The sequence below is a fragment of the Schistocerca serialis genome, chromosome 12 (genome assembly GCF_023864345.2).
Source record: "Schistocerca serialis cubense isolate TAMUIC-IGC-003099 chromosome 12, iqSchSeri2.2, whole genome shotgun sequence".
NCBI classification, from domain to species: domain Eukaryota; kingdom Metazoa; phylum Arthropoda; class Insecta; order Orthoptera; family Acrididae; genus Schistocerca; species Schistocerca serialis.
The window spans coordinates 6,784,708-6,811,514 of record NC_064649.1 but is presented as its reverse complement, the minus strand read 5'-3'; the positions used below and the strand labels follow the sequence as shown (position 1 = coordinate 6,811,514).

The 26,807-nt window shown below is 48.1% G+C and overlaps 1 protein-coding gene across 1 annotated transcript in view; it reads left to right on the top strand.

Moving 5' to 3' along the window:
- The first annotated feature begins 2,552 nt into the window (after window positions 1-2,552).
- Window positions 2,553-26,807, top strand: part of LOC126428473 (uncharacterized) — a 38,005-nt gene continuing 13,750 nt past the window's right edge. The window contains exon 1 of the mRNA XM_050090411.1: window positions 2,553-2,682. Within this exon, the coding sequence (XP_049946368.1) occupies window positions 2,668-2,682 (15 nt within the window). The 5' untranslated portion in view covers window positions 2,553-2,667. The remainder of the gene's footprint in view (window positions 2,683-26,807) is intronic.

The following is a 26,807-nucleotide window of genomic DNA, read 5'->3' as shown; positions in this document are numbered from 1 at the left end:
AGGGAGAAGAAAGAAAAACCGTGAGGTTTGGCGGTGACATTGTAATTCTGTCAGAGACAATAAAGGAGTTGGAAGGACAGTTGAACGGAATGGACAGTGTCTTGAAAGTTGGATATAAGATGAACATCAGCGAAAGCAAAACGAGGATAATGGAATGTGTGTGTGTGTGTGTGTGTGTGTGTGTGTGTGTGTGTGGGTGGGTGGGTGGGTGTGAAATCTTATGGGACTTAACTGCTAAGGTCATCAGTCCCTAAGCTTACACACTACTCACACTACTTAACCTAAATTATCCTAAAGACAAACACACACACCCCTGCTCGAGGCAGGATTCGAACCTGCGACCGTAGCAGTCACGCTGTTCCGGACTGAACGCCTAGAACCGCTCGGAAACCGCGGCCGGCGAAAATGGAATGTAGTCGAATTAAATCAGGTGTTGCTCACGGAATTAGATTAGGAAATGAGACACTTCAAGTAGTAGATGAGTTGCTCTGTTTGGGCAGCAAAATAACTGAGGATGGCCAAGTAGAGAGTATATAAAGTGTAGACTGGCAATGGCAAGAAAATTGTTTCTGAAGAAGCGATATTTAGTAACATCGAGTGTAGATTTAAATGTCACCGAGCGAGGTGGCGCAGTGGTTAGACACTGGACTCGCATTCGGGAGGACGACGGTTCAATCCCGCGTCCGGCCATCCTGATTTAGGTTTTCCGTGATTTCCCTAAATCGCTCCAGGCAAATTCCGGGATGGCTCCTTTCAAAGGGCACGGCCGACTTACTTCCCCGTCCTTTCCTAATCCGATGAGACCGATGACCTCGCTGTCTGGTCTCCTTCCCCAAAACAACCAACCAACCATTTAAATGTCAGGAAGTCTTTTCTGAAAATATTTGTATGGAGTGTAGCCACGTATGGGAGTTAAACATGAACGATACATAGTCTAGACATGAAGAGAATAGAAGCTTTCGAAATGTGGTGCTACAAAAGAATGCCGAAGATTAGGTGGGTAGATAACGTAACTAATGAGGAGGTACTGAATATAATTGGGGAGAAGAGAAATTTGTGGTACAGCATGACCAAAAGAAGGGATCGGTTGGTAGGACGCTTTGTAAGGCATCAAGAGATCACCAATTTGGTACTAGAGGGAAGCGTGGAGCGTTAAAATCGTAGAGGAAGACCAAGAGATGAATACGCTAAGGAGATTCAGAAGGATGTAGGTTGCAATTGTTACTCGGAGATGATGAGGCTTGCAATGGATACAGCAGCATAGAGAAGTGCACCAAACCAGTCTTTGGACTGAAGATCACAACAACAACAACATGTTAACTAACAAGGGAATCCCCCCGTCGCAGCCCCCTCAGATTTAGTTATAAGTTGGCACAGTGGATAGCTCTTGAAAAACTGAACACAGATCAATCGAGAAAACAGGAAAAAGTTGTGTCGAACTATGAAAAAAATAAGCAAAATACACAAACTGAGTAGTCCATGCGCAAGATAAGAAATATCAAGGAGGATGTGAGCTCAGGAGCGCCGTGGTCCCGTGGTTAGCGTGAGCAGCTACGGAACGAGAGGTCCTCGGTTCAAGTCTTTCCTCGAGTGAGAAGATTATTTTCTCTATTTTTGCAAAGTTGTGATCTGTCCGTTCGTTCATTGACGTCTCTGTTCACTGTAATTAGTTTAGTGTCTGTGTTTTGCGACCGCATCGCAAAACCGTGCGATTTGTAGACGAAAGGACATGCCTCTCCAATGGGAACCGAAAACATTTGATCGCAAGGTCATAGGTCAACCGATTCCTCCACAGGAAAACACGTCCGATATATTCTATACGACACTGGTGACGGCATGTGCGTCACTTGGCAGGAATATGTTGTCGACCCACCTAACTTGTACACTTGGCGAATGGGTAAAAACATTCTTCCACCTTTTCCGATTTAGATTTGCTTGCGGATGTGATAATCACTCCCAAAAAAGTGATGAAAACATAAGAGTTTGTCACAAACTGAAAATTAAAAATTAAACTTTTCACTCGAGGGAAGACTTGAGCCGAGGACCTCTCGATCCGCAGCTGCTCACGGGACTACGGCGCTCCTGAGCTCACACTATCCTTGATGGTGCCTATCTTGCGCATGAACTACTCAGTTTGCGTATTTTGCTTATTTTTTTCATAGTTCCACAGAACTTCCTGTTTTCTCGATTGATCTGGGTTCAGTTTTTCAGTTTTTCAAGGCCTAGCCACTGTGCCAACTTATAACTAAATCTGAGGAGGGGTGCGATTGGGAGGTTCCCTTGTAAGACGGTCCATATGACTGTTGTTGAATAAGATCGATAGGATACTAATTAAGACGACGGTGCCATCTGCAGACAGATCTCTCGCCCTGGCGACCTATTGTTGCGGTCTGCCCCGTACAGGTGTTGCGCCGCAACAGGACAACAATGGGCGTAAACACTGCGGGCCTCTGGGAGCGCGCGGTGACGGCCGCGGGGTGCGATCGCGGGACGTCCACCTGCCCCCCTCTCCAGCTGCTGGGCCGCTCGCTCGCGGCGCCACTCGCCAGTGAAAGTGATCCGCCGCGGCGGCGCTGCGCTGTGGCGGGGCCTGCGCCGGTATAAAAGCGCCGCGGTGCTCTGGGACGGCAACACTCGCCAACCACACACACAGCTCAAGGGTCGGAGATGGCGAGGTTGCAGGTGAGTCACGTCACGCAGTCGCGCTCGCGTCTAACCAACTCCATTCCGCATCTACTCGCACTAACATCACGACACTCATTCACTCACCTCAACACCACACAGCACGAATCAGTTCTTCAGCTCACGGTAACATCTTAGTCACCCCAGCAGCATCTTTCGCAGTAATTTCTGCTACGGTTGGCAAAAGTACGGGGAGGGGTGCTTCCATAGTCCACTTGTATTACTAGTCATTTTCCTCCGAAACGGATAAATTTCGAAAGGAGCTTCAAAATTTCGACACTGGCTCTTTTGGTCAGCACGGGGGTGTCACAGAAATGCTCAACAATCTGCAGTGTTGAGACGCTGAGACAGTAAAGTCGTACGGCGTGACTGGCTGGAGAAAGGTTCTCTTCCTTTGACGGTCGAACTGTGAGAGCACAACGCCTATATCTGTTCAGTGCAAGTGAGTTTAACGAGCATGTCTATAAAACGATGCCATGTCTGTGTCGTATAGCAAGGAGGCAGAGAGTCAGTCCGACACACAGCCTACCCCTCTCCGGGAGAACCGAAGTGACGCCAGACCTAACGTCCCTGTCAGACAAAAGGATAACATTCAACAGTGAGTCCCGTGCCATAGCTCCAGGCGCCACGGCGGAGAGGTTTTGAGTTTCAGCCAAGATTTGGCGTAAAGTCTGATGACAACTTGACGTCATCACCTCTCTTTCCCTTGACGGCCAAATACTAGCTATTTATATATGTGGTGTCTGTTCTTTTCGACGTGTCTGCAAGAACAGACACTACATGTGTAATTAATTAAGGTGTCGACAACCAATGATCTCTTCAGTGCAGGTGCCCACAAAGCTCGAACTCTCATGGGAATCGGCAACATGCCACGAGTAACGAGGCTAATGTTCAATACGCTGTATCAGTAGTGTGTGGTGTAAGCTGAGAATTTGTGTCTGATGGGAGACGTGCTGGAGTGGTCCGAGCAGTTGTGGTGACCACCGTGTCCGGGTGGCGCAGTGGTCATTGCATCTGCCTAATAACCAGTAGACCTGGGTTCGAATCCTAGTCCGGCACGAATTTTCAGCTTGCCCCTTTGTGTCTAACTATTAACAATGGCTATTTCTTACACCAGGATTCGAACTGGCGTACCTCCGAGTCAAAAACGGACGTGCGTCACCGACCTCACGTGCAGACACGCTTTAAATACATTCCGCTGACCTTACTCGCAAAAATCCTAAAATACCCGCTCCAAAACAAGCCAAGAGACGTACCACTTGCTCCAATATACATCTCGCGTACTGACCAAGATAGTGAAATTAGAGAAAGTCTGACCGATACAGAACGATAGCGACAGTCTTCCGTCTCGCGTAAACTCGGCAGATGGAAGAAGAAAGGGGGGTAGGGGGAATGGTCGTGGTTTATTATGTACCCTCCACCACATACCTTAGGGTGGCCCGCGGAGTGAAGATGAAGTTGTTGCGCGATACTGAGAAATCGATGGAAACTTGAACACTTTTAGACCTGTGTTATAAGAGAGCTTCATGTTTAACGGTTCAGTTGACTATTTCGGGACCTTTACTGCAAAACCGACGCAATGAAAATGCATATACGAGAGATATTATAGAGTACCTAAAACGCGCAAGACGGTGTAGAAAATCAGTTAGTCTTTAGCGTAAATAGGCACAAGAAAACAGGCCTACTGCATTGGGCAGGCACAGTTAAATGAAACTTAATCATTCAGAGGTATGCGACACAAAACTACTCCTCCTATTTATCCCAGTCATTTCTGCATTGGAGTTCAACGTAGTCTCCAGGAGGTGCGCCACTGCAACACCTTGACATGGCGATAGAGGTCCCTCATTAATCAAATGAAGCCCTGAAGATAAAAACAGATTTCGTCTTGGGCTGTCGGTCACCGTAGCTTTTACGTTCCGGATTCTTTGTTAGTAATACGGCGTCATCAGGTAATTTTTTTATATTTTCCTTCCAAGTCCGACGCGTTTCGCAACTGCAACTTCATTTTCAACAACTAAACTACATTTTGGACGTTATATGTAACTCATTCCACCGTCTTCACTTGGTCGCAAAATAATGTTCGCGAAAAATTTGTGCGTCTCCACTTACATTCGAAATTATTCAACAAATCTATGAGTGAAACGCATTTGTCGTTTGGAGTAATAACACGCAACTATGGGGTGTCAAGGACACATCTTTTTTTCATATCGTTCTGTTACCATTGTTCGCTGACGATGCTGAAATTTACATGGAGCATCTGACTTAGTAGATAGTGTCGGAAGTTCCATGCGGCTTTTCGCGGATGATGCTGTAGTATACAGAGAAGTTGCTGCATTAGAAAATTGTAGCGAAATACAGGAAGATCTGCAGCGGATAGGCACTTGGTGCAGGGAGTGGCAACTGACCCTTAACATAGACAAATGTAATGTATTGCGAATACATAGAAAGAAAGATCCTTTATTGTATGATTATATGATAGCGGAACAAACACTGGTAGCAGTTACTTCTGTAAAATATCTGGGAGTATGCGTACGGAACGATTTGAAGTGGAATGATCATATAAAACTAATTGTTGGTAAGGCGGGTACCAGGTTGAGATTCATTGGGAGAGTGCTTAAAAAATGTAGTCCATCAACAAAGGAGGTGGCTTACAAAACACTCGTTCGACCTATACTTGAGTATTGCTCATCAGTGTGGGATCCGTACCAGGTCGGGTTGACGGAGGAGATAGAGAAGATCCAAAGAAGAGCGGCGCGTTTCGTCACTGGGTTATTTGGTAACCGTGATAGCGTTACGGAGATGTTTAATAAACTCAAGTGGCAGACTCTGCAAGAGAGGCGCTCTGCATCGCGGTGTAGCTTGCTCGCCAGGTTTCGAGAGGGTGCGTTTCTGGATGAGGTATCGGATATATTGCTTCCCCCTACTTATACTTCCCGAGGAGATCACGAATGTAAAATTAGAGAGATTAGAGCGCGCACGGAGGCTTTCAGACAGTCGTTCTTCCCGCGAACCATACGCGACTGGAACAGGAAAGGGAGGTAATGACAGTGGCACGTAAAGTGCCCTCCGCCACACACCGTTGGGTGGCTTGCGGAGTATCAATGTAGATGTAGGTAGATGTAGATCATTGCTGAACGATCGTAACAAAATGCTGAAACACTTGGGCGAAATGTCCGATTTGTGTAATAACAGCCAGTTCTTTTTAAATTTCGATACTTGAAGGGCTGTCATATAAAACAGTTTGAAATATCCCATTAAAAGATAAGTGTCAAAAATGGCTTAAATATCCGCAGCTAATGCAAAGAAGCGGTATGGAATGGGACGAACGCGAAAAATCAATAATCGAATGGAAGACCGAGATATGCTGCATGAATTCTGACAAAATGCAGTGCATCTCTGAAATAATCTCGTTAGTTCGACCACTTCTAGAGTACTCTTCCGTTGTTTGCAGTCCTTGTTAAGTAGGCGTCAGAAGAGACATCTAACGACTTCTGTGGTACGCAGCTACATCCCTAACACGTCGGAAGAGCCACATGACATTGTAACAGGGATTATCGCGGAAATTAAATCGGAATCTTAGCGGAAAAATACCTTTGTTCCTCCGAAAACACGATAGGGTAAATTTCGAGAATTGGTTTTCTACGAAAGTTGTGCGACAGTTTATGCTGTCCCTGTTACATACGTCGCTTAGGGATAACGGGAATAAGACGAGAGACAACAGCTCGCATACAGAGGCATACAAGCAGCCAGTGTTCCATAGTCTGAGACGCAGAATGGAATACGGCAGTGAATCAGTACTACTCGCACAAATATCGTCGCGCTACGCGCTGTGCAGTGCCCTGCCGAGATGTAGTTAGATGAAAAACATGAATTAGACAGCTACCACCTTAACAAACTCACTTGTGCCGAGGTCTTGTCTCATTTCACATCAGTACAGCCCAGTGTATCACGGCGACCAGTGCTCACACTCGCGCCGGTAATTGCAACACCGTGGTTGTGAAACACGCTGCGTTGAACTGTTTGTCAAACAGGACACGTTTCGTGACTCTGTTGGGTTCATTATGCAAAACACTTGACATCGCGAATTTAGGCAGGGTGCCGTATTTTCTGCTGCATTATACAAATATCTTTGAGGAGTTTGGTTACACGGGAATATCTGCCGCTTCTAGTGAACAAATACTAATACTACGTCCAATACACTTGCCTCTCCCATTGCGCTTTCTTTCACACAGGTGTATAGGAGGCAAAGGTAGCAGTATAGGTCTCATACATGCCAAATTATTTTTACGTAATGGTACGAAGAAATTTTTAGAAAAAAGATCTGCCGTAACGGATACGGCTGAACTGCAAAAGTAACACCGGAATTTTCAAAAGTTTCTCTGTCTGGATAGGAAGAACAGAGCATAACTTTAAATGCTGACTTCTGACCACTGTCATCAGTTTCTTAAATTTTTCCTTAAGTCATCAAGCACACACACACACACACACACACACACACACACACACACACACACACACACACACACACAAGTACGTATACGCCCCTCGTGTGTCAGGATTCCTGCTATCAATCTGTACCTTCTTTTAGTCATGTTGTCACGCAAAACTTTTCCTCCCCGATTCAATTCAGTACCTCTTCGTTAGTTGCTCAAGTTGCCAAGGAAATCTTCAGTATTCTTTTCCAACGCCACATACTGAACTCTTTCATCACACACATTCATTACAGGAGAGTAATAATTACCAGAGAAGCCTTACACGGCAAACCATCGTATACTGCATGGCGGAGGGTAGCCTGTACCACAACACGTCGTTTCCTTTCCTGTTCCGTCGCAGACAGAGCGAGCGAAAAACGACTGTCTATACGTGTCCGTAGGAGCCCTAACTTTTCGTATCTTATCTTCGCGGTCCTTACGCGAAATGAACGTTGGATGCAATAGCATCGTTCTGCGGTCAGCTTGAAATGTGTGTTCTCTAAATTTTCTCAGTAGTTTTTCCCCAAACCAATGTCTTCTTCCCTCCAGGCATTCCCATTAGAGTTTCCGAAGAATCCCCGGAACACTTGCGTGTTGACCGAAGCTACCAATAGCGAAAACAGCAGCCCGCCGCTGAACTGCGTCGATGTCTTCTTTCAGTCCAACCTGGTGCGGGTCCCAGCCACTTGAACAGTAGTCAAGAATGGGTCGTACTAGCGTCCTGTAAGCGGCCTCCTTTCCAGGTAGGCCTCATTTTCCCAACCTTCTCCAAACAAACCGCAGTCGATCATTCACCTTCCCTACCACAGTCCACACACGCTCCTTCCATCTCACACAGCCTTGCAACTTTATGCCCCGGTATTTGAAAGACAGGACGGTACTAATACTGTATCCGAACATTACGGCTTTTTTCTCACTCACATGCATTAACTCCCGTTTTTCTGCATTTAGAGCTACTAATAACACCAACAAGAGATTTTGTCTAAGCCGTCATTTATCGTATCGAGCTCGAGAATTTCGGCAGGTTGCCTTTATTTTCTGGTGCATTATTGAAATTTTACTGAAATGCGATGTGGTGGCAGCTGGGTTAGCTTCCCGTACACCACAGCATTATCAGCAAAGAACGCCTGACTGATGCCCACCCTGCCTGCCTGCCGGATCATTTGTGTATGCGGACAATAACAGCGGTCCCGTCACACTGCGCTGGGGCACTCCTGACGATACCCTTCTCTCTGACGAACACTCGCCGAGGACAACGTACTGGGCTCTGTTACTTAAGACGTGTTCGAGCCACTCACACAACTGGGAATCTGTTCCACACGCTCATACCTTCGTTAACAGTCAGCAGTGGAGTAGCGTGTCAAATGATTTTCGTAAATCTACACAAATGGCATCTGCCTGTCTTCGTTCATCTGTAGGTCGCAGGACATCACGTGAGATGGGTGTTGTTTGATGTCCTTAGGTTAGTTAGGTTTAAGTAGTTCTGGGACTGGTGACCATAGATGTTAAGTCCCATAGTGCTCAGAGCCATTTTTGAACACCACGCGAGAAATAGGCAAGCTGGAAACACCCCCTAGGATGTGGCTAAGCCATGTCTCCGCAATATCCTTTCTTCCAGGAGTGCTAGTTATGCAAGGTTCGCAGAAGAACTTCTGTGAAGTTTGGAAGGTAGGAGACGAGGTACTGGCAGAATTGAAGCTGTGAGGACGGCCTTGAGTCGTGCTTGGGTAGCTCAGTTGGTAGAGCACTTGCCCGTGGAAAGGAAAGGTCCCGAGCTCGAGTCTCGGTCCGGCACGCAGTTTTAATCTGCCAGGAAGTTTCATAGGCAAGCTGAGTTTCACACGAGACACACTTTCCAAAACAGTGCTGATTTGTGGACATAAGCTTTTCGGGCCCTGGGAAATTTATTATATTCGAAGTCAGAATACATCGGAGATTTTGGAAATTATGCTAAATGTAGTTTCAAGGTTTTGTTTTTATTTTGGGACTCACACATGCACGCGAAATCTGATGTGCTATTGGGCTGCTACGATAAGCTACCGATGAAGTTTTGCAGCGAGGCGTTTGTTTACGTTCAGGGGAAAGCAGAACGCCATAGGTCGGTTGGTAGATTTGAGGGAGGGGACCAAAAATCGAGGTCATCGGTCCCATTGGATTAGGAAAGGATGGAGGAAAGAAGTCGGCCGTGCTCTTTCAAAGGAACCATCCCGGCATTTGCCTGAAGAGATTCAGGGATATCGCGGAAAATCTAAATCAGGATGGCCGGACGCGGGTTCGAACCGTCGTCCTCCCGCATGCGAGTCCAGTGCGCTAACCAGTGCGCCACCTCGCTCGGTGAGAGCGCCATAACGCGACAACAGACGCGAGGTAATCCGCAGCGCAACGCTGACTTCCGTGTTGGCAGTTACGACGAGCAGGGCACAGTAGTTACAGTGAGTACTTCGCTAAGCGGACGTCAGCTGCAGGCGCGACAGTTACGCAACGGAAGTGGAGCGGCGATAAAGCGAGGAAGCGTAAGGGGGGGAGAGCGGACCGACCGAAGGGCGCGACTGCCGAACACCGCGCCGTCCAGGTGCGCGGCATCTCCAGCGCTCGCTGGGACGTCCAGCCATGGACACTCCCCTGGAGTGGGAGGAGGGTTATCAATTTACGACGGCAGAGAGATGCGGCGGCGTGTACGGGGACCGGTCGACCTCGCGTGCTGCGCCGAGGCCGGCGCACGGAACACGTGTGGTGCGGCAGGAAGCGGACGACACATGCGGGTCCCCCCTGGCGTCGTTTCCGCGTAGGAGAAAACCTGGCGGCGGCGACGTGGCGGCCCAGCCGCTGCGTGCGCGAAAGCCCAGGGCCAGAGTAGTGCAGACCGTTTTTAGTACACAAAATATGTGGATACAGAAGAGCGTAATACATATGCGACTCGACTGAAGTCTTCGTAGCAGACAGTGGTCAGCAAGTAGCTCTGACTAGGAAGCCTACCTCAGGGCTCTGTGCTAGGTCCGCTGTTGTTGACGGTGTGCGCACAGCAAGTGTATAAATGGCCGAAGGGGGGGGGGGGGGTTACTGTAGTGCTGTGAGGCTAGTGTGACTAAGTTCTCTACGGAGCTGTTACCTTGCTAAAGACTTTTGCTACGAGATGAGGAGAGACTTTCACACGATCAGCGCCGAGTACAGAGACTGACAGCTCAGCCTGAACACAAACTTAACGTAGTGCCCGTGAATAGGCGAAAAGATCCGATGTCGTTAGTCTGTGCGATCTGCGACCAGTCACTGGAATCGGTCACACACCTTGGAGGCTATGCCAGGGGGCGCTTCGTAACATAACACACATTGAATATTTTGTGCACCCGGCTGAATAGACAAGCGCGTTATCTCCTCGATTTATAGGGGAGAAGCACGTAAGGAATGGTTCAAATGGCTCTGAGCACTATGGGACTTAACATCTGAGGTCATCAGTCCCCTAGAACTTAGAACTACTTAAACTTAACTAACCCAAGTAGATCACACACATACATGCCCGAGGCAGGATTCGAACCTGCGACCGTAGCGGTCGCGCGGTTCCAGACTGTAGCGCCTAGAACCGCTCAACCACCCCGGCCGACGCACATAAGGAGACTATTCGTATTTTCTGCCCTGAAAGACGGCTCTAAGTTTTCTAAGTAGTTTCCCACGAGATATGGCTCATCCTTGTGGCGTGTCAGACAATTAAGCATGTCCAACGTTTCTGTTACCAAAGTACGGGTCTTCCTAGTCTTTTTGTGTAACCTTTCTTGTAGACAAAATGCACTATCCAAGTGTCCTTGCAATGAAGCATAGTCTTCTATTTCCTGGACTAAGAACTAAGCCAATGTGTTCGTTTGAATTATATATCAATAGTTACTCCGAAACAGTTGTGTAGCATTTTTAAATGACTTCATATCCAATACTGATTGTACATTTATTGCAATATCCAGTACCGCCATTTTCACCCGCTGATCATTTTCAGCTGCTGAAAACAGCAGTAGTCACCATTAATGAGAAGTATAAAAATGATGTTAGCTTTCACGATTGATGGCAATAGTAATTGTACATTTATTGCAATATCCACTACCGCCATTTTCACCCGCTGATCATTTTCAGCTGCTGAAAACAGCAGTAGTCACCATTAATGAGAAGTATAAAAATGATGTTAGCTTTCACGGTTGATGGCAACCTCTGTCAGGTACTCCATAGTTATGGGACGGATAGGATAAAAACTCACGAAACTAAAATCGTGCTCACCACCCACGTCAGTTGGTTGGTTGGTTGGTTGATTTGGGGGGAGTGGATCAAACAGTGTTGTCAGCGGTCCCGACGGATTACGGAAGGATCCTTTCAAAGGAACCATCCCGGAATTTGCCTGAAGTGGTTCACGAAAATCACGGAAAACCTAAATCAGGATGGGCGGACACGGGTTTGAACCGTCGTCCTCCAGAATGGGAGTCCACTGCGCCACAGCCCACGTCAGTAGCGGATACGGTACTCGTCATCTTCGACGGACACCACGCTTTGGCTTTTAGTGAAACGCAGAACATTCCATCTCATTATTACAACGGACAGTTGCTAGTCTTCGCAGCAGGATGACTTGTAGCTGAGAAATTTTGGTCTGTGAGACACGTGTAGCGTTTTGTCTGCGGACACGGATGCAGACGAATCGGCTTCTAGTATTTGGTTGCTAATACCTCAACATTGCAGATTCACGGTTATCCGTTCGTCAAAGGACGAGAGAGGTGCAGTCTTACAAACAACATTCCGACAAGACTGAATTCTTTGCTTTCGATTGGAAAAGCGGACACTAACAAAAATAAGTTTCAAGACTACTATGCGGCCGTCTGTCTCTGGAATGTGACGCGTACGAACCACAAAAATTACAAAAAAAGACGGTCACACTCTAACTATTGGCCAGTGTACGGTAACGGCTCAGAATACGCTGCAGTACCTTCGTCATAATGGCCGCAACAGTCATAAATTTGTCGAATGAAGGCACCATTTCTTCCACTGCAGCTTTAAGCTTCTGGTCTAGTGGACAGCTGTCAATGTGGCTTATTTGGCGTTTTTAATCGGCCTCGAGGTTGCAAATGCACGCAGCGCACACCACAAGTAGAGAGCGTCCAGTGGAATGGGCTGCGTGCATTTTCAGCCTCGAGGCCGATTAAAAACGGCAGAAAAGCGACATTTAACAGTTGTCCACTGCAGTCGATAACTGGACCACAGGGTTAATATTTACTGAGACCTCTCCTTGCTCTCCGTTTACATTTGCAACTAGTTTTGGCCCACACAGCTGTTCTGAAGCGTTTACCTACGACGTCGAGAAACAGGCCGTAGCGAATGTGGAACCCGTTGTTTACTGTGCGCTTGTTGACATCGTAGACTTCAAACCGGCTACACGAGACCAAACTAGTTGCGTGTATGGCGTCAGCGAGCCGAGCTCTCCATGAACACACGTACGGCTAATGCACGCAGGCTCTGATTACTGCATCCATTCCAGCTGGTGACGTATCGGTTTTACCCACCCTCGAACGAGTTAAGACCGGCATTGGAACAAAGTCCGAGAAACTCGCTGGGTAAATCAGCACTTGTGACTGGCGTAATGTGAGCAGGAAGTCTAACTGAAACTTTACTAAAGTATAGGCAATGCGTCGGCTCAACTATTCAGATACCGTTGTTCGAGGTCAGTAGTATAATTGGCTGCTGCAGTGTGTGCACGGTGTAGAGGTTGGTCCTGAAACTATCTCGCAGTATCATGAAAGTATAGCGTAGTTGCCATCATCATAAACCTCTCGTAATACGTTCACAGACGTATTGGCTGTGTATCTTACAACAGTGTGTCTTTTCTTTAGCTGTCAGTGCGATCGAAAAAGGCTGCAGTATACTGTTGACATAGCTGTCAGCAGTTATGGTTTTACGGGAGAAGACGGGTCAGATGTTTCGTCTTGCAGCAACTGCACGCCATACTGCTGTTTCCACACCATGCAGACACTGCTGTAGTAACTGTTGCGGATTTCCTACCACCTGTCGTACCCGGATGAATGCAGGCGCGCTCCAGCAGAGGAAAAAAAAAAAAAAAACAGACTTCAATGTCGGTCTCGGCATCGTGCACAGACCACAATAGCCAGCTGCAGTACTGACGTCAGGCGACGGTGTCTGAACTGGTCAGACGGTGCAGTGCAGCTTACTTCGTAAGGCTCCAGTTTCAATTTGTGGACAGCTATGGGCGCAGATTTTACTGACAACGGTCTCAAGTCGTAAATGAGCCAACGTTTTTTTGAGACTGCTTTCCAAGGCCGATCCTAACTCGTCTAATTCCAGTAAAACGAAATCGCCACCTCTCGCAGTCTGAGCAACGGGTCGTCTGCCTCTCCGCGAAACACCCGACATATCGCTTGCATCGTACGCGGGACATCTCTTGCGTTACAGGATGTCCGATGAAACACCTTTCAGCCGTCTCGTTTCCAAACTTATTTTATTTCGCTTCCAGTTTCGGCGATTTACTACACCATCTTCGGGCTCCTGACCGACGTGAAAGATTCCACCTCGGTTTCGGTCGAAACAGGGGCCAGCAGTACTGGTATTAGTAGATTTCTGCTTAGCTATAGCGGTCACTTCAACCATGATCTGGTTTGGAAACTAGACGGCTGGAAGGTGTTTCATTGGATATCCTGTCTAGAACAACCGAGTCCCGCAACCGTCTTTGAAAAGGTGGACATACAGAGATCTTGAGTTACAGTCTGAGTGGAAATACGTCGCCGTCGAGATACACGGAGAGGCTTACATCGGGAAATTAGGAAAGTTGGTCGGTAATTACTGAGAATATTTGTTGTGGAGAAAGGCAGCGGTCTGCCTAAAATACTTGCAAAATGGGTTAAAATGAATACTGATTGCAATAAAATACTTGTTTATAATGGTCAACAGTTTTGGTCAGAACTGGTGGAGCAGTTGACGTTCGTTACCATCACGGTATATATGTTCTGAGGATGCCACATTCTGACCGAAACTGGTGACCCCATAAATGAATACTGTATTTTATTGCGGTCAGTAGTGTTTTTAATCCATTTTCCAAGTGTGTGTGTGTGTGTGTGGTCAAGTGCCGGTGGAGGTGGTGTGCAAGGCGTCTGCAGAAGGAGCGGCGGTGTGTGGGGCGGAAAGCGAACGCGACAGGTGGGTCGAGCGACCCACTTGTGGGAGGCGGCGCGGCGGAACAGCACGGGACGGGACGGGGACGGTCCACGTGCGCAGGCGTGACGTTCCAGCCGCCGCAACTGGAGCGACGGGCCTGGAGGCGCGAGCGCGCGACCGCGCGACCGCCTGTTAGGCAACAGTGAAAGGCCTGCGGAGGCGACAAAAAGGACCCCCCCCCCACCCCCTGCTGGTCAGAGGCGGCCTTGTACGGACGCCCGAGGCCGCGGCTTCCCTGGGCGGATGCTCCGTGGCGCAAGAGGACGGCCGCACAAAAACACTGGACTGCTGGAGAACTGGAGCCGAGTCGAGCTGCGGTGGGTGAAGGGTCGCTCACCACTCGCTCTCAGTGACAGGCGTTTCTTTCCTCAAGTCCAAGTGGCGAGCGTGTTAGTAGCTAAGCGTGTGTATGGAGGAAGAGGAGGAGATTACTGTTTAACGTCCCGTCGACAACGAGGTCATTAGAGACGGAGCACAAGCTCGGATTAGGGAAGGATGGGGAAGGAAATCGGCAGTGCCCTTTCTAAGAAACCATCCCGGCATTTGCCTGAAGCGATTTGGGGAAATCACGCAAAACCTAAATCAGGATGGCCGGACGCGGGATTGAACCGTCGTCCTCCCGAATGCGAGTCCAGATTGCTAACCACTGCGCCACCTCGCTCGGTAAACGTGTGCATGGACAGCACCGTTTACGCAAGTGGCTTAACAGAATGCCTTAGAGAACCCGTTCCAGCAAGTTAGACAGCGACCTGTGAAATGGCTTCGCCTCTACTGATCACTCGTCACCGGGCAAGTGTCTTTTTTTGTAAAAGACACTACAAGTCCGTCTTCGTTACGCCATCTTTTTTCTATTTTTACGGTCGTCTCCTCCTTGCAATTCGGCAACATAGTTTGTTGTAGGAATGATACGTCCATGAAGGTTAAGCAGAAGTGGAGGTCTCTTTTCTTTCTACTTTTCAGTCTGTACTTACAGGAGTGTAGTGCAATGTTTATGATCCTGCCGGTTATATAGCTTCGGTTATCATTCAAATTAGAGGCGAACTGTAAGTGCATCAGAAGAAGTCAGATTTGCATATAAAAAGAAAACTGAAAAGTCGAATGTGTCGCACAGCTACATAGAGCAACAGAAACACTCGTCATCGCTGTGAGTGGAAAAGGCGATCAGGATACGGAGCTTTACAGAGACGGATATTATTCGGAAAAGTGAAAGCATCTGGCTAGGCATACGGAAGTGGTCGACTTGCCAAGTAGAAACAAGCACGTTGTCATCTTTCGTCTGTAGCCAGAGGGGGAGGGACCACAGAACTGGTTTTATTGCTGCAGGTTTTCCTTCTCTTACGTGATAGATGTACGTTGCACTTTACGTCCTACGTTTTGCAATAGGAAATTGAGTGTGGAAATAAATCTTTTGGATCTGCAACCGCGAGTTCTCGAAGGAGTACTTTGGATGCTCCAAACAAAACTCTTCGTTCATTTTTGAACGTATTTTCTCCTCTTCATGTTTTTAATCTCTTCCACATCTCGCAGGATAAGCTCTGACGCAAGACTTATTGTCTGATTCGCCCTCGCCCTCCAGATGATCGGCAACTGACCGCCGGTTAAACCACGTGCGAACGCACGCATCCCGTTATCACGTTTAGTTATGCTACTAAATGGTTCGTCACTCGACTAAAATCCTGGTACATACTGAAGTAGCCTTGAGAGTGGCGCTAACGGCTGGCCAAATACCGTGTATGCGGCTATCATGTGTGTGGAACAGGTTGGACACCAGTCTGAAACTTTGCGGATGAAGCTGTTGTGTGCGAGAGAGACCACTGAGTATAGAGAGATTCAATGTCAGTTGGACAGAATATCTGTCTGGTGCGATGAATGACAGACTGTTACAGAATACTTGTCTGACCAATTCTTCAGTACTTGGGATCCACACCAAGTTGGATCAAAGGCAAACATAGAAGCAGTTCTGAGGCGCGATGATGGATTTGCCACCGGTCGGTCTAATCAGTAGCAGAATGTGCTTCGATGGGAATCCTCGGAGGTAAGACGTAGTTCCCTCTGCCACAATCTGGTTGGCTCTAAGCACTATGGGACTCAACTGCTGAGGTCATTAGTCCCCTATAACTTAGAACCAGTTAAACCTAACTAACCTAAGGACATCACAAACATCCATGCCCGAGGCAGGATTCGAACCTGCGACCTTAGCGGTCTTGCGGTTCCAGACTGCAGCGCCTTTAACCGCACGGCCACTTCGGCCGGCTCCACAATCTGCTCACGTATTTTAAAGAAGCAGCACTTGTGACGGACTGCAGAACGACTGTACCGCAACCGACGTTCATCTCGCGTAACGATCATACGAATAAGATAATGGAGGTTAGGGCTCGTGGAGAGGCATAAAGGAAGTATTGTTTTCCTTCGCTCCGTTTGCGAGTGGAACAGGAAAGAGAATAACTATTAATGGCACAAAGTACTCTCCGCCAAGCACTGTACGACGGACTCAGGAGAGCATATCTAGATGCAAATTACTTCAGGCGAATTTCTAGAGGTATGTCGCCACTCAAAGTGTTCACCAACCTCACCTGCCTGAACTATTCCCTGGGTCACAGTACGGTCTTAAGTGAAGCTTTAATCTTCCTGCAGATACGGTCAGTGAGAGTACGCTACTGACTGTTCTACGCAACTCTCGCGTCACCGTCATTGGACGTTCTAAGTACCGCCCGGAGGAAAGGCTGCTGCTCCACTCTCTGCCGCGTATTGCGTGGCGACGTAATAGCGCACAGTGTCGGCAGCCGGACCTTCGGCGTTTCTTTTACGGTAGCGGCGCGGTGAACGGGACGGATGTGGAGGAGTCGCAAAAACTCTTTGCCCTCCACCGTGCGTCGCGCTGGTAATTTCAGGCGCAGCGCCCGCAGGCGGTCGTAAAACGATCCCCTTTCACGGATCTGGGTCACGCCGCGCGAAACCGTCAGCCCAGGACACTGCGTTGCGGAATCGCCTCGCCGTTCACATTCTGCCCTCCGCTCCCAGCTGTTTTTTGGTGATATTCGTAACCGCTCCAGGCACTGGGTCAGCTGAACCGGCGAACTCGGGACATTTCTCCGGGGACGCAGACAAACTGGTTGTCTCCAGCGCGGCGGTGCGACTGGTTCTGGAAACTCGACTGGACACGACAACCTCGGCAAACCGATTGTCGCAATCGCCCGGCGGGTCTTGTCCCGCAGTTATTTGAAATCTGAATGGTCACCCAGATTCGGCCGTGCGTGAAGCAGGCGGCAGGCCTCAATTCACTCGTAGGATAAACAGAAAATGCAGTCTACGAACGAGATTGTTTAAAAAAATAAAATTAAAAAACATCGTCCCGGGTCTTTTTGTAGAATGTTGCTCAAGAAGGTGGGACCCACACGACAAAGAGTAGTAACAGGGGATATTGAACCTATGCAGAGAAAGGCAGACCGACTGGTCACAGATTTCGATTAAAATAATATTGGGTGTTAGATTGTGCCGTTATAAAAACAGCTAAATTGCCAACGTTTCGACAGACCTTGCAGTGATCCTCTTCAGGATAGTCAACCCTCCTGAATAGCACTGCTGCAAAGTCGGTCGAAAAGTCGGCAATGCAGTTGCTTTAGTGTTTTATAATGATGCGGTCTAATACTCAACATTATTTTACTTACAATGATCCTGGCACCGGAAGTTTACAAACTTAGATCATAGATTTGTTTGAACCACAAGCGACCGTCGGGGAAATAAAAAGAAAAAAGGAACCTGAAATACCAGACACTTCAGGATAGACGTAAAGTATCCTTGGAAAGCATACTTAGAAAGTTTCAAGAATCAGTGAAGAATCTAGCAATCTGCCACAACCCTCAACAAATCGATCGCAAAGTGACTATGAAGAAATGAACATACTAATACAGCAAACACGGAGACATGTAAGACAGTCATTCTTCCGACGTTGCATATCAGAATGGAACCGAAAGCCCCATTTAGCGATACAATGGAAGTATCCTCTGTCGCGCAATTGCTGTGGTTCGCAGAGTATGGAGTATGTAAAAATAGGTATTACTCTGCTCATGACTCGATACATTTCTTTACGTCGCAACGAGTCGCATTACATTATTAATTCGCGCGTTTCCACTGCTCATTCTGGTATAGCACTTCGCATTTCGGACTGTAGCCCTTCATCTGGTTCGCTGATGTGCCTAAGTGGGACTGAAAACACTCGGATACGCCACAAAAGGAAATAATGCCCATCGTGACTTAGCCTACTGTCTGGGTGCGTTTGCCGTTGCTGCTCTTGTCTGTAGTGGGGCAGCTTAAACTGGTTATGCAGATATGACACAGCGACACTGCAGTGCTATTTTACAGCACTGCCTGTAAATGTCGTCAGTAGAAGTGCGACGCACCACCGCCTGGCGTTTTGCTGACACAGAATTGTCTATACTCAGTTCGCTGGTTTCATAAGCGCATATCGCGTAGCTCAGACTTAATATACAATTTGTTCTCATGTGGCTACAACGCTTTTCGTTTGAAGTTGTGTGTGTTTCCAACTAAAAATACGTATTTTTAACCATAACACATGATAAAATTGAAAAGGGACTTCGGTTTTTCTTTTTTTCGTAATCTGTTAAACACGTATACTGCATTCAATTATATCTCAAGTCAAAATTTTGTGCACCGCATTAAAACTGGTGTTGGCAATTGCTTTTCCGGTCTTTCACAGCTGCGTCATTAAGGCCACTGAAACGGTTCGGCGACAGGGAACACAATGGTTTATGATTGCGTCCGGGGGTCGTTTCGCCCCGTTGTCAGCACGGATGGGTACCCGGGGCAGAGCTTGAGAAATGTGGGCGAGCCCAGGTCTGCGTATCTTCTCGCAGATCGGCGAGAGCGCGTGATGTTATCTGGAGACACGCCCGCCTCGTGCGGTGACAGTGTACCTACCCACACGCGGCCGTCATTACGAAACAAAAGCGTCGCCGTCAAGCGCCTTGATATTGACAACGTTGCTACGAGGGCGACGCAATCGCCCACAGCTCGCCAGTCTCAGTACCATTGCAAGGGAGGCAGATTTCAAGCGAGGAGGAGTTGCTCTCGAAGTAGCCGATAGCTCTTACTGCGAGCATACGGAATATGTTCTAAAAGCGTGTGACCGGTTCGAAGACCTCCCCGCGACAGGACCTGAACGGCGGGTCTTGATCAGAGGCAAATGTATCCAATGAGAGCGAAGTGACAGGACCGCCCCTATTCCTCAGATACACAGGGTAGATAGCCATTTGCCGCTGCTTTGTTGACGACGCATTTGTCTACGAGACAGCGACTGGTTGTTGGGGGTTTAGGATTGTTTGGACAGAACTTCTGTCTTTCATTTAACCGGCTTTTGGTTGATATCCATCACGAATATGGAATGGAAGAACAAGGTACACACGTAGATCAATACGAGAGTTGTATGGATGTGTGGAACCAGTTTCAAGTATAATTCGTAGCAGAAGATTTAAATATGAGGTTGGACGGCAGTATGTGGAGCAAGCATATACGCAACGCTAAACGAGGGGGAACTGGGTGGTATACGTCAGGTAGGATTGAAATAGTAGTCGAGACGAAGGTTAAGAAACCCCACGCAAACGAGAGGCAAAATTGATATCTTAAAAGCGGAAACACGCAGGAAGACAGAGACATTAAAGAGCTACTGCGAGGAAATGAAAACGAGATTGCACCTGTACGAAAGAGAAATAATCGGATAGTGTTGGGTTACAAGGTTATATGACGCGTTGCGTCATATAAATATTTAGGGGAAATACTAAACGGGACCCGCATGTAAAATTCGTATTAGGAAAGGCGAATGGAATACATATATTTGTTGGGAGGGTTCTGGTAAAGTTTAGTGCATTTCACCAGGAAGTCGTATAGTGCGAGCAACTCTAGATTATTGCTGCAGTGCTTGGAATCCGTATCAAGTATGCGTGGCAGCAGATGTCGAATAGTGAAGGGAAACGCTGCTAACGTCATAACAGGACGGCGTAGTCCATACCAAACGAGTAGCTGAGAACCTCTGGTAACTTAAATGGGAACCTCAGGAGGAAAGGCCGTGGTGCCCTCGCGAAAACACGTTGGGTAAATGTCAAAAAACGACATGCGAACATGGCTGTCATTCCGTACTGCAACCACCATTGTATATCTCGCGTAAGGCTCATAAGAATAATGTCAGAGATTGGAATTTGTTTGCAAACGTTTACACAGCCATTGTTCCCTCACTGTATATGCGAACAGAATAAACCCTAGAACTCGCAGTTCCAGCTTTATGGCCATCAGCAGACTTACATGTTAAATACAGGTGAAGAACAAGTGAGCTAGCTAGCTACCTAATACTGGTAATCAGTTCAGTGAAGGACTAAGCGACCCGTGTGTGGTCTGTCTTCATGATGTACCCAGCTTACTTGTTCTCCATTTACATTTCATTCGTTGATGTTCATGGTTGAGAAATTTTGAAAATACTTTCATTTTTAATTCTCTGTTGTAGATCTGATAATGGCCGTAATGCCGAAGCCACTTATCTGATAGAATGAAATAAGACGTGACATAATTTTCTAATTCTAAAGTTTATTTACCTTTCTTCGTCACGGTCCCCGCTCCCTCCCCCCTCCCCCTCCCCCCAAAAAAAACGTCAAAACGACCCAGTTCCACGGCTTTAATGGAACAGAAAATCGTAGTGTTTTTCGCCACATACTGGACAACGTCCTGCGCAGTGTGTATGTGGACGTACGAGGGCTGTCCGGTAAGTAAGTACTGACACGTCGCGAAATGGAAACGACAGGGCAGTATCTGTAGTATGCCTGTCGATCGTGTCGCGTCGCTCTTTTCAGCTGTGAGCGCACAGTGAGGGCATCGAGATACCTATAACAGTAATGTCTCCTGCCAAGTATGGGTGTCCATTCGACGTTTCGCCTGTTTTCATGCAACCCCACATCACGTGCCTGTCATGCATTTCCTTCCTCACGACAATTCTCGGCCGCACACTCCAGGGTCAATGTGGACGGTCCTGCAGCGTCTTCGATGAGAACTGTTTCAGTAACCACCATACAGCACGTAATTGGCTGCCTCTGACGTTCATCTCTGCTCACATGAACCACTCGCTATGAAGACATCATTTTGGTACAGACAACGAACTGCCGACGAGTGCATAGAAATGGTGGAAAGCATAGCCGGCTGGCTTCTACGATGAGGGTATTGGAAAGTCGGTACAACGCAACGACAAATGTCTAGTTCAGAGCGGCGACTCTGTACAGTAAGTGCAGCTAACTGTTGCAAATAAAAAATTTTTGATTGTCACTGTAGTTTCCGTTTCGCGACCGATCGGATCTTACTCTCTGACTAGCCGTCGTAGAACGGTGGACGCGTGCTGAACAAATCACTCATTATCGTGAAGGGTCGAAAAGAATCAAATTAATCAGCATTATCATTTGTGTCATTTACATTCTGATCGTGTAGGGACGCCTTCTGACCCATACTGAGTACGCATTTATAACCAACACGTCATGCTCCAAGATGGGATTCGCAGACTGCAATGGCAGACTTGCTACACAGCAGTCGTTGGGCGCATGTAGTGCGGGTCGGCGGACTTTTAGGGGCCCGAAGATCGCGCGCAGATACTTGCGAGTACGGGGCAGGCAGTAGTGTACAGCACAGCGAGCTAGGAGTACAAGGCGGCGCATTGAGCGCGGCACGTCTAACAGGTGTCAGGGACGCAGAAGGGAACAGACAAGACGTTGCGCAAGCTGAGCGGCCGCCCGATCCTTTATCGCGGCGGCCGCCCCTCTGACCCTCCGAGTCCGGAGCGAGAGGAAGTGGAGCGCAGGAAGAGGGCGTGAAGGGGCGGCGCCGAGCCTCTCACCGGCGCCGCGGTTACCATGGCCCTCCGGGCCACGTTGAGTAACACTCCACTGACTGGCCACGACCGAGTTCCGGAACGTCAAACAGACGGCGTCGCGACGTTTAGGGTCACAACAGTTCCGCTTTAGACGCGTATCCACCGCTGGGTGTCTGACCCGATGACTCGTCTTCAGCCTGTCCACTGCCGTGTGGATTATGTGTGCAACTGTTGGCAAGCCTGCCCACTGACAGACATTTCGCAGCCGCGAAATCATCTTGCGACCTCTTCCACGTCTGCCTTCTGTTCTCCCTTCAATAAGCTAGACACTGAATTTCGCTTTAGATGAAACAAGTAAGTTAACAAATCACGATTTTTGCTTATACACTGTAGAACTTCCTCATGCGCCCCTCCTACTGTCCATGGAACCATGACGCGACTACTGCTCTTCCCCTATTTAAAATGCCTTTATATTATTCGTTGTTTTAACGTCCAACATTCCATGCCGTACAGCACCACAGCGCAAACGTGGAATTTTATGAACAGACCTGTGCGATTTAGGTTGCAGTTTACGTTATTAAAAACTTGTTGAAATTTGATGAGAGTATCGCGAGCATAATTTATTCGACATTTCGGATCTTCAGAAAGCGATATGGCAAGGTATTTAAACTTCCTTACTCGTTCGGCTAGCAGACTGTTAAAGCGCAACGTGGCGTTGTTGAAAGTAAAAATGCTAATATGTCTCAAACACAGATGTAGAACTGATGCCAAGCTCCTGAAGATGGGCTCCGAGAGTTCGAAACGCATCGTGCATTGAAATTAAAAAATCGTGATTAGTGTCTCAAGGCGGTTTGTTATCTCATAATTTTTTACGGAAGTAATACAGTCACGTCGACAACACTGTCTACAATGGACAAAACTATGTTTCAGTGCCTATTGTTATTACGATCGATTTTGTTGACACCTCTTTCAGTGTCTCCTAGGGCATCCTCAAAAATCAGTTCCGAGTAAATATTGAATAGCGAGGGAAAGAAAATGCAGCTTTGCCGGAGTCATCTACGTATCTGATTCTTGCTGCGCACAACCCAGGCAAAACTTTTGGCGTTCGAACCATTGTCTGGCGAACCAAGAAACGCCGCCTTCGATTGGAACGTGTATTCTTCGGCATTTTCGAGAACTTTGAATACCAAATCCGAGAAGACAGACCTCTTGTTTCACGCTGCAGACCGGCTCGCGTGGCAGCACTCGAGACTAGGTCGGCAAGAGTTGTTCTCGGATATGCACAAGTTTTCAGTTTCTCCTTAATTTTACCGCCATTCGTGTACTGCCAAAATCAGAATACTAGTGACATTTGCGGTGGTTTTCAATAACACTTTTCACGGTAGAGAGATGGAAAATGCACTGAATATGTATGCCTGACTTTGCCTGCTCTGCCATCCCACAGTGTCGGCCTATCACTTATCACGTTTAACATGTTTTGTTTCTCGAAGTGAATGCTGATACGCGTCGTCAGAGGCGGAATGTAAAGTAAGTTTCGCCCGACCTCACTGCTGTGCAGAGTACCCGCGCGCGTGTAAACACGGCGCTGACCTTACGCAACGACCCGATAGGGGTAGCGCTCTCCGGTAGCCAGCCGCCTGTGCACTCAACCAGTGTGCGACGCTAGCGGGCTTTTCTCGTCGCGCTTAGCTTCCGGCACTCTGCGTCGCCGCTACGCTTTTCGCAACCTCCAATGCACGCTCCGAGAACTGCCCAGCTGTGGCACGCCCCCTAAGTCAAATCGTGGAAGCAATCCAAACCTGCATACACACTCCCAGAGACGCTATCAGAGCAGCTACTACCGCATTACGTCAGTCTCCATTTGTGAATAGACGAGTTTTGCTGTTCGGGCACTACAATAAGGGAAGAAAGGATTATAAAAAACGTAGACAGACAATAGCATGGAAATGTTTCCCCAAGAGGGGAGAGTAATGTGTTAACATCGATTGTCGACTTAAGTGTTAGAAAGTATTTTCTGGACGTATTCGTTGTATAGTTTCATATGGAAGTGAAACATATACAATGAACAGTAAAGACAAGAAGAGAATAGCAGCTTTATGAATGCAGTGATACAAGACAACGCACAAGATTAGACACGTAGATCGAGTAATTAATGGAGTGGGACTGAAAGGAATTGAATAACAAAGGATATTTATAGCACTACCTGACTAAGTGAAAGTATCGATTGATGTGACACATCCAGGAAACGTAGGTTACAATGGATATAAAATTGAGCATTTACACTCAGATGACGAGATGTGCACGTGACAGAGTTGCAGGGATAATTGTACGAGGCAGCCTTCGTGCTGATGACTGCAATTACTGTGGGGACAAGACGCGGGAGTGGGCCGCACCGGGGCGCACACACAGCTGCTAGTTACGCTGTCGTGCGGCGTGCTGGCCGGAGTGCTGCGACAAAAAGCCCCGCGACCTTTAGCACAGAGTGCAAGGACTTCCCCGGGGCTGGTATTTGCAGCTAACGGTAGCCGCAGCCCTATTGTCCGCCGTCGGCTTAGATAACCTTGCTCTCTGGGTACGTGAGTTCCTTTCTTTACCCGGCGTCGAAGTCTCTCGGTTTCCCCCGCGTCGCAGCCGTAAAACATAATACGGGCACTTAGTAAGGGTCAGATAATGACAAGACTACTTTCGAACATATGATTTAGAAAATTTAGCCGGCCGCGGTGGCCGTGCGGTTCTAGGCGCTACAGTCCAGAACCGCGGGACTGCTACGGTCGCAGGTTCGAATCCTGCCTCGGGCATCGATGTGTGTGGTGTCATTAGGTTAGTTAGATTTAAGTAGTTCTAAGTTCTAGGGGGCTGATGATCTAAGATGTTAAGTCCCATAGCGCTCTCAGCCATTTTTTGAACCAGAAAATTTACGCCTCTCGAGTTTGCTCCTCCGTAGCAAGAACAGACTATCCTGTCGCGGGGTTCCCTTCCCTCAGCCAAACGAAAAAGTAAGTTGTGTCTCAACGTGAGTGCAATAGTTGCTAATGTCTCGTTCAGTCAACTGTTTATAAAGTTCGTATGCACAGTGGATTTCTAACAATGCGCTGTTTCAGTTGCTCGGTGTACTCTATGGTCGATTGATTTGGACAGCCGTACGGGAGTCCGTGAGAGGAGTTACATAACTGTCAACTCAGTAGCATCATGTAAAGATGAATGTCATAAAAAAAACACAGCTGAGTGGAATACAGCAAATATACACAAATATTATTAACACGTTACCGCCAACCACAGGAAGGTATGGGGCTTTGACGCACGTCTTGCAATTACGAAAACTGACACATTTATCCCGCGGATCGCTCCCGTGTGCTGTCGTCAAACATACGCGTAAAGGCTGGACTGCGTGGAAGGGCTCGTGTGGGGGGCAGCACTGTTTTCCAGCCCGGAGCGCGGCAGTGACGTAGCGAGATCCCGGGAGAAAACTCCGGCGCTGTGGGCGTGTGCGCGCGGCGTGCAGATCAGAGCAGGGCTTAATACAGAGGGCGTGGCCGCCGCCCACCGCAGCTTTCCCCGCCGGCTGCAGGGCTGGTTTGGCAGCCAGTTTAGTTGCCCAGCTGCACGTAGGTGGCGGCGGAAACCGCTGCCGGGGGAAAGCGGACGCACCTCTCTCTCTCTCTCTCTCTCTGACATACGGCGCAGATTACGGAACATGTCCTGCGCTCGTTACAGACACTTTATGGAGCATTGAGCAACTCCTAAAGAGGAATCGGTACGGTGTCCGAAAGCACTAGTCAAGTCAAACAGAGCTTGATCTATTCGTTGCAAAGATCCAGATGGCAGCAGAAAACGGAGCTTGGGTTGACGTAGTGTTTCTTGACATCTTAGAGCGCATTCCATGAACATTGTATCTTCCTTTGTGCCGGAGTCATTACAGTCGCAAAACACGGTACGTAACTTACACTGATGAGCCAGAGCATTATGACAACTGCCGGCCGGGGTGGCAAAGCGGTTCTAGGCGCTTCAGTCTGGAACCGCCCGACCGCTACGGCCGCAGGTTCGAATCCTGCCTGGGGCATGGATGTGTGTGATGTCCTTAGGCTAGTTAGGTTTAAGTAGTTCTAAGTTCTAGGGGACTGATGACCACGGCAGTTGAGTCCCATAGTGCTCAGAGCCATTTGTGCCATTATGACCACTGCTGACCACTGTCCACTGTCCACCGCGACGTTGAATACCGCCTGGTGGCACTGCGGTCACGTGACGTGTTAAAACAAAACACGGAGGGGAATTACCCTAACGAAGATATGGGCTGCAAGCGGGGAAATCTAGTGAGACAAACGACCCTGACAAAGGCCGGATTACTATTATGCAGAGCCTCTGAAAGAGGATCTCGGAAACGGCGAAGGTGGTCGAATGGTCACCAACTACTGTCGTGAGCACCTACAGAAAGAGGTAGGACAGTGAAACTACCAGTAGGTGCTAAATGACAGGACGTCCTCGACTCTTCACAGAACGTGGGGTTCGGCGCCTTGGCTGCTCTGTAAAGTGGGATAGATGGTGATCTACCGGAAAGAGCACAGTGCTGGCACACGGACCAGTGTTCCGGACCACAGCGTGCA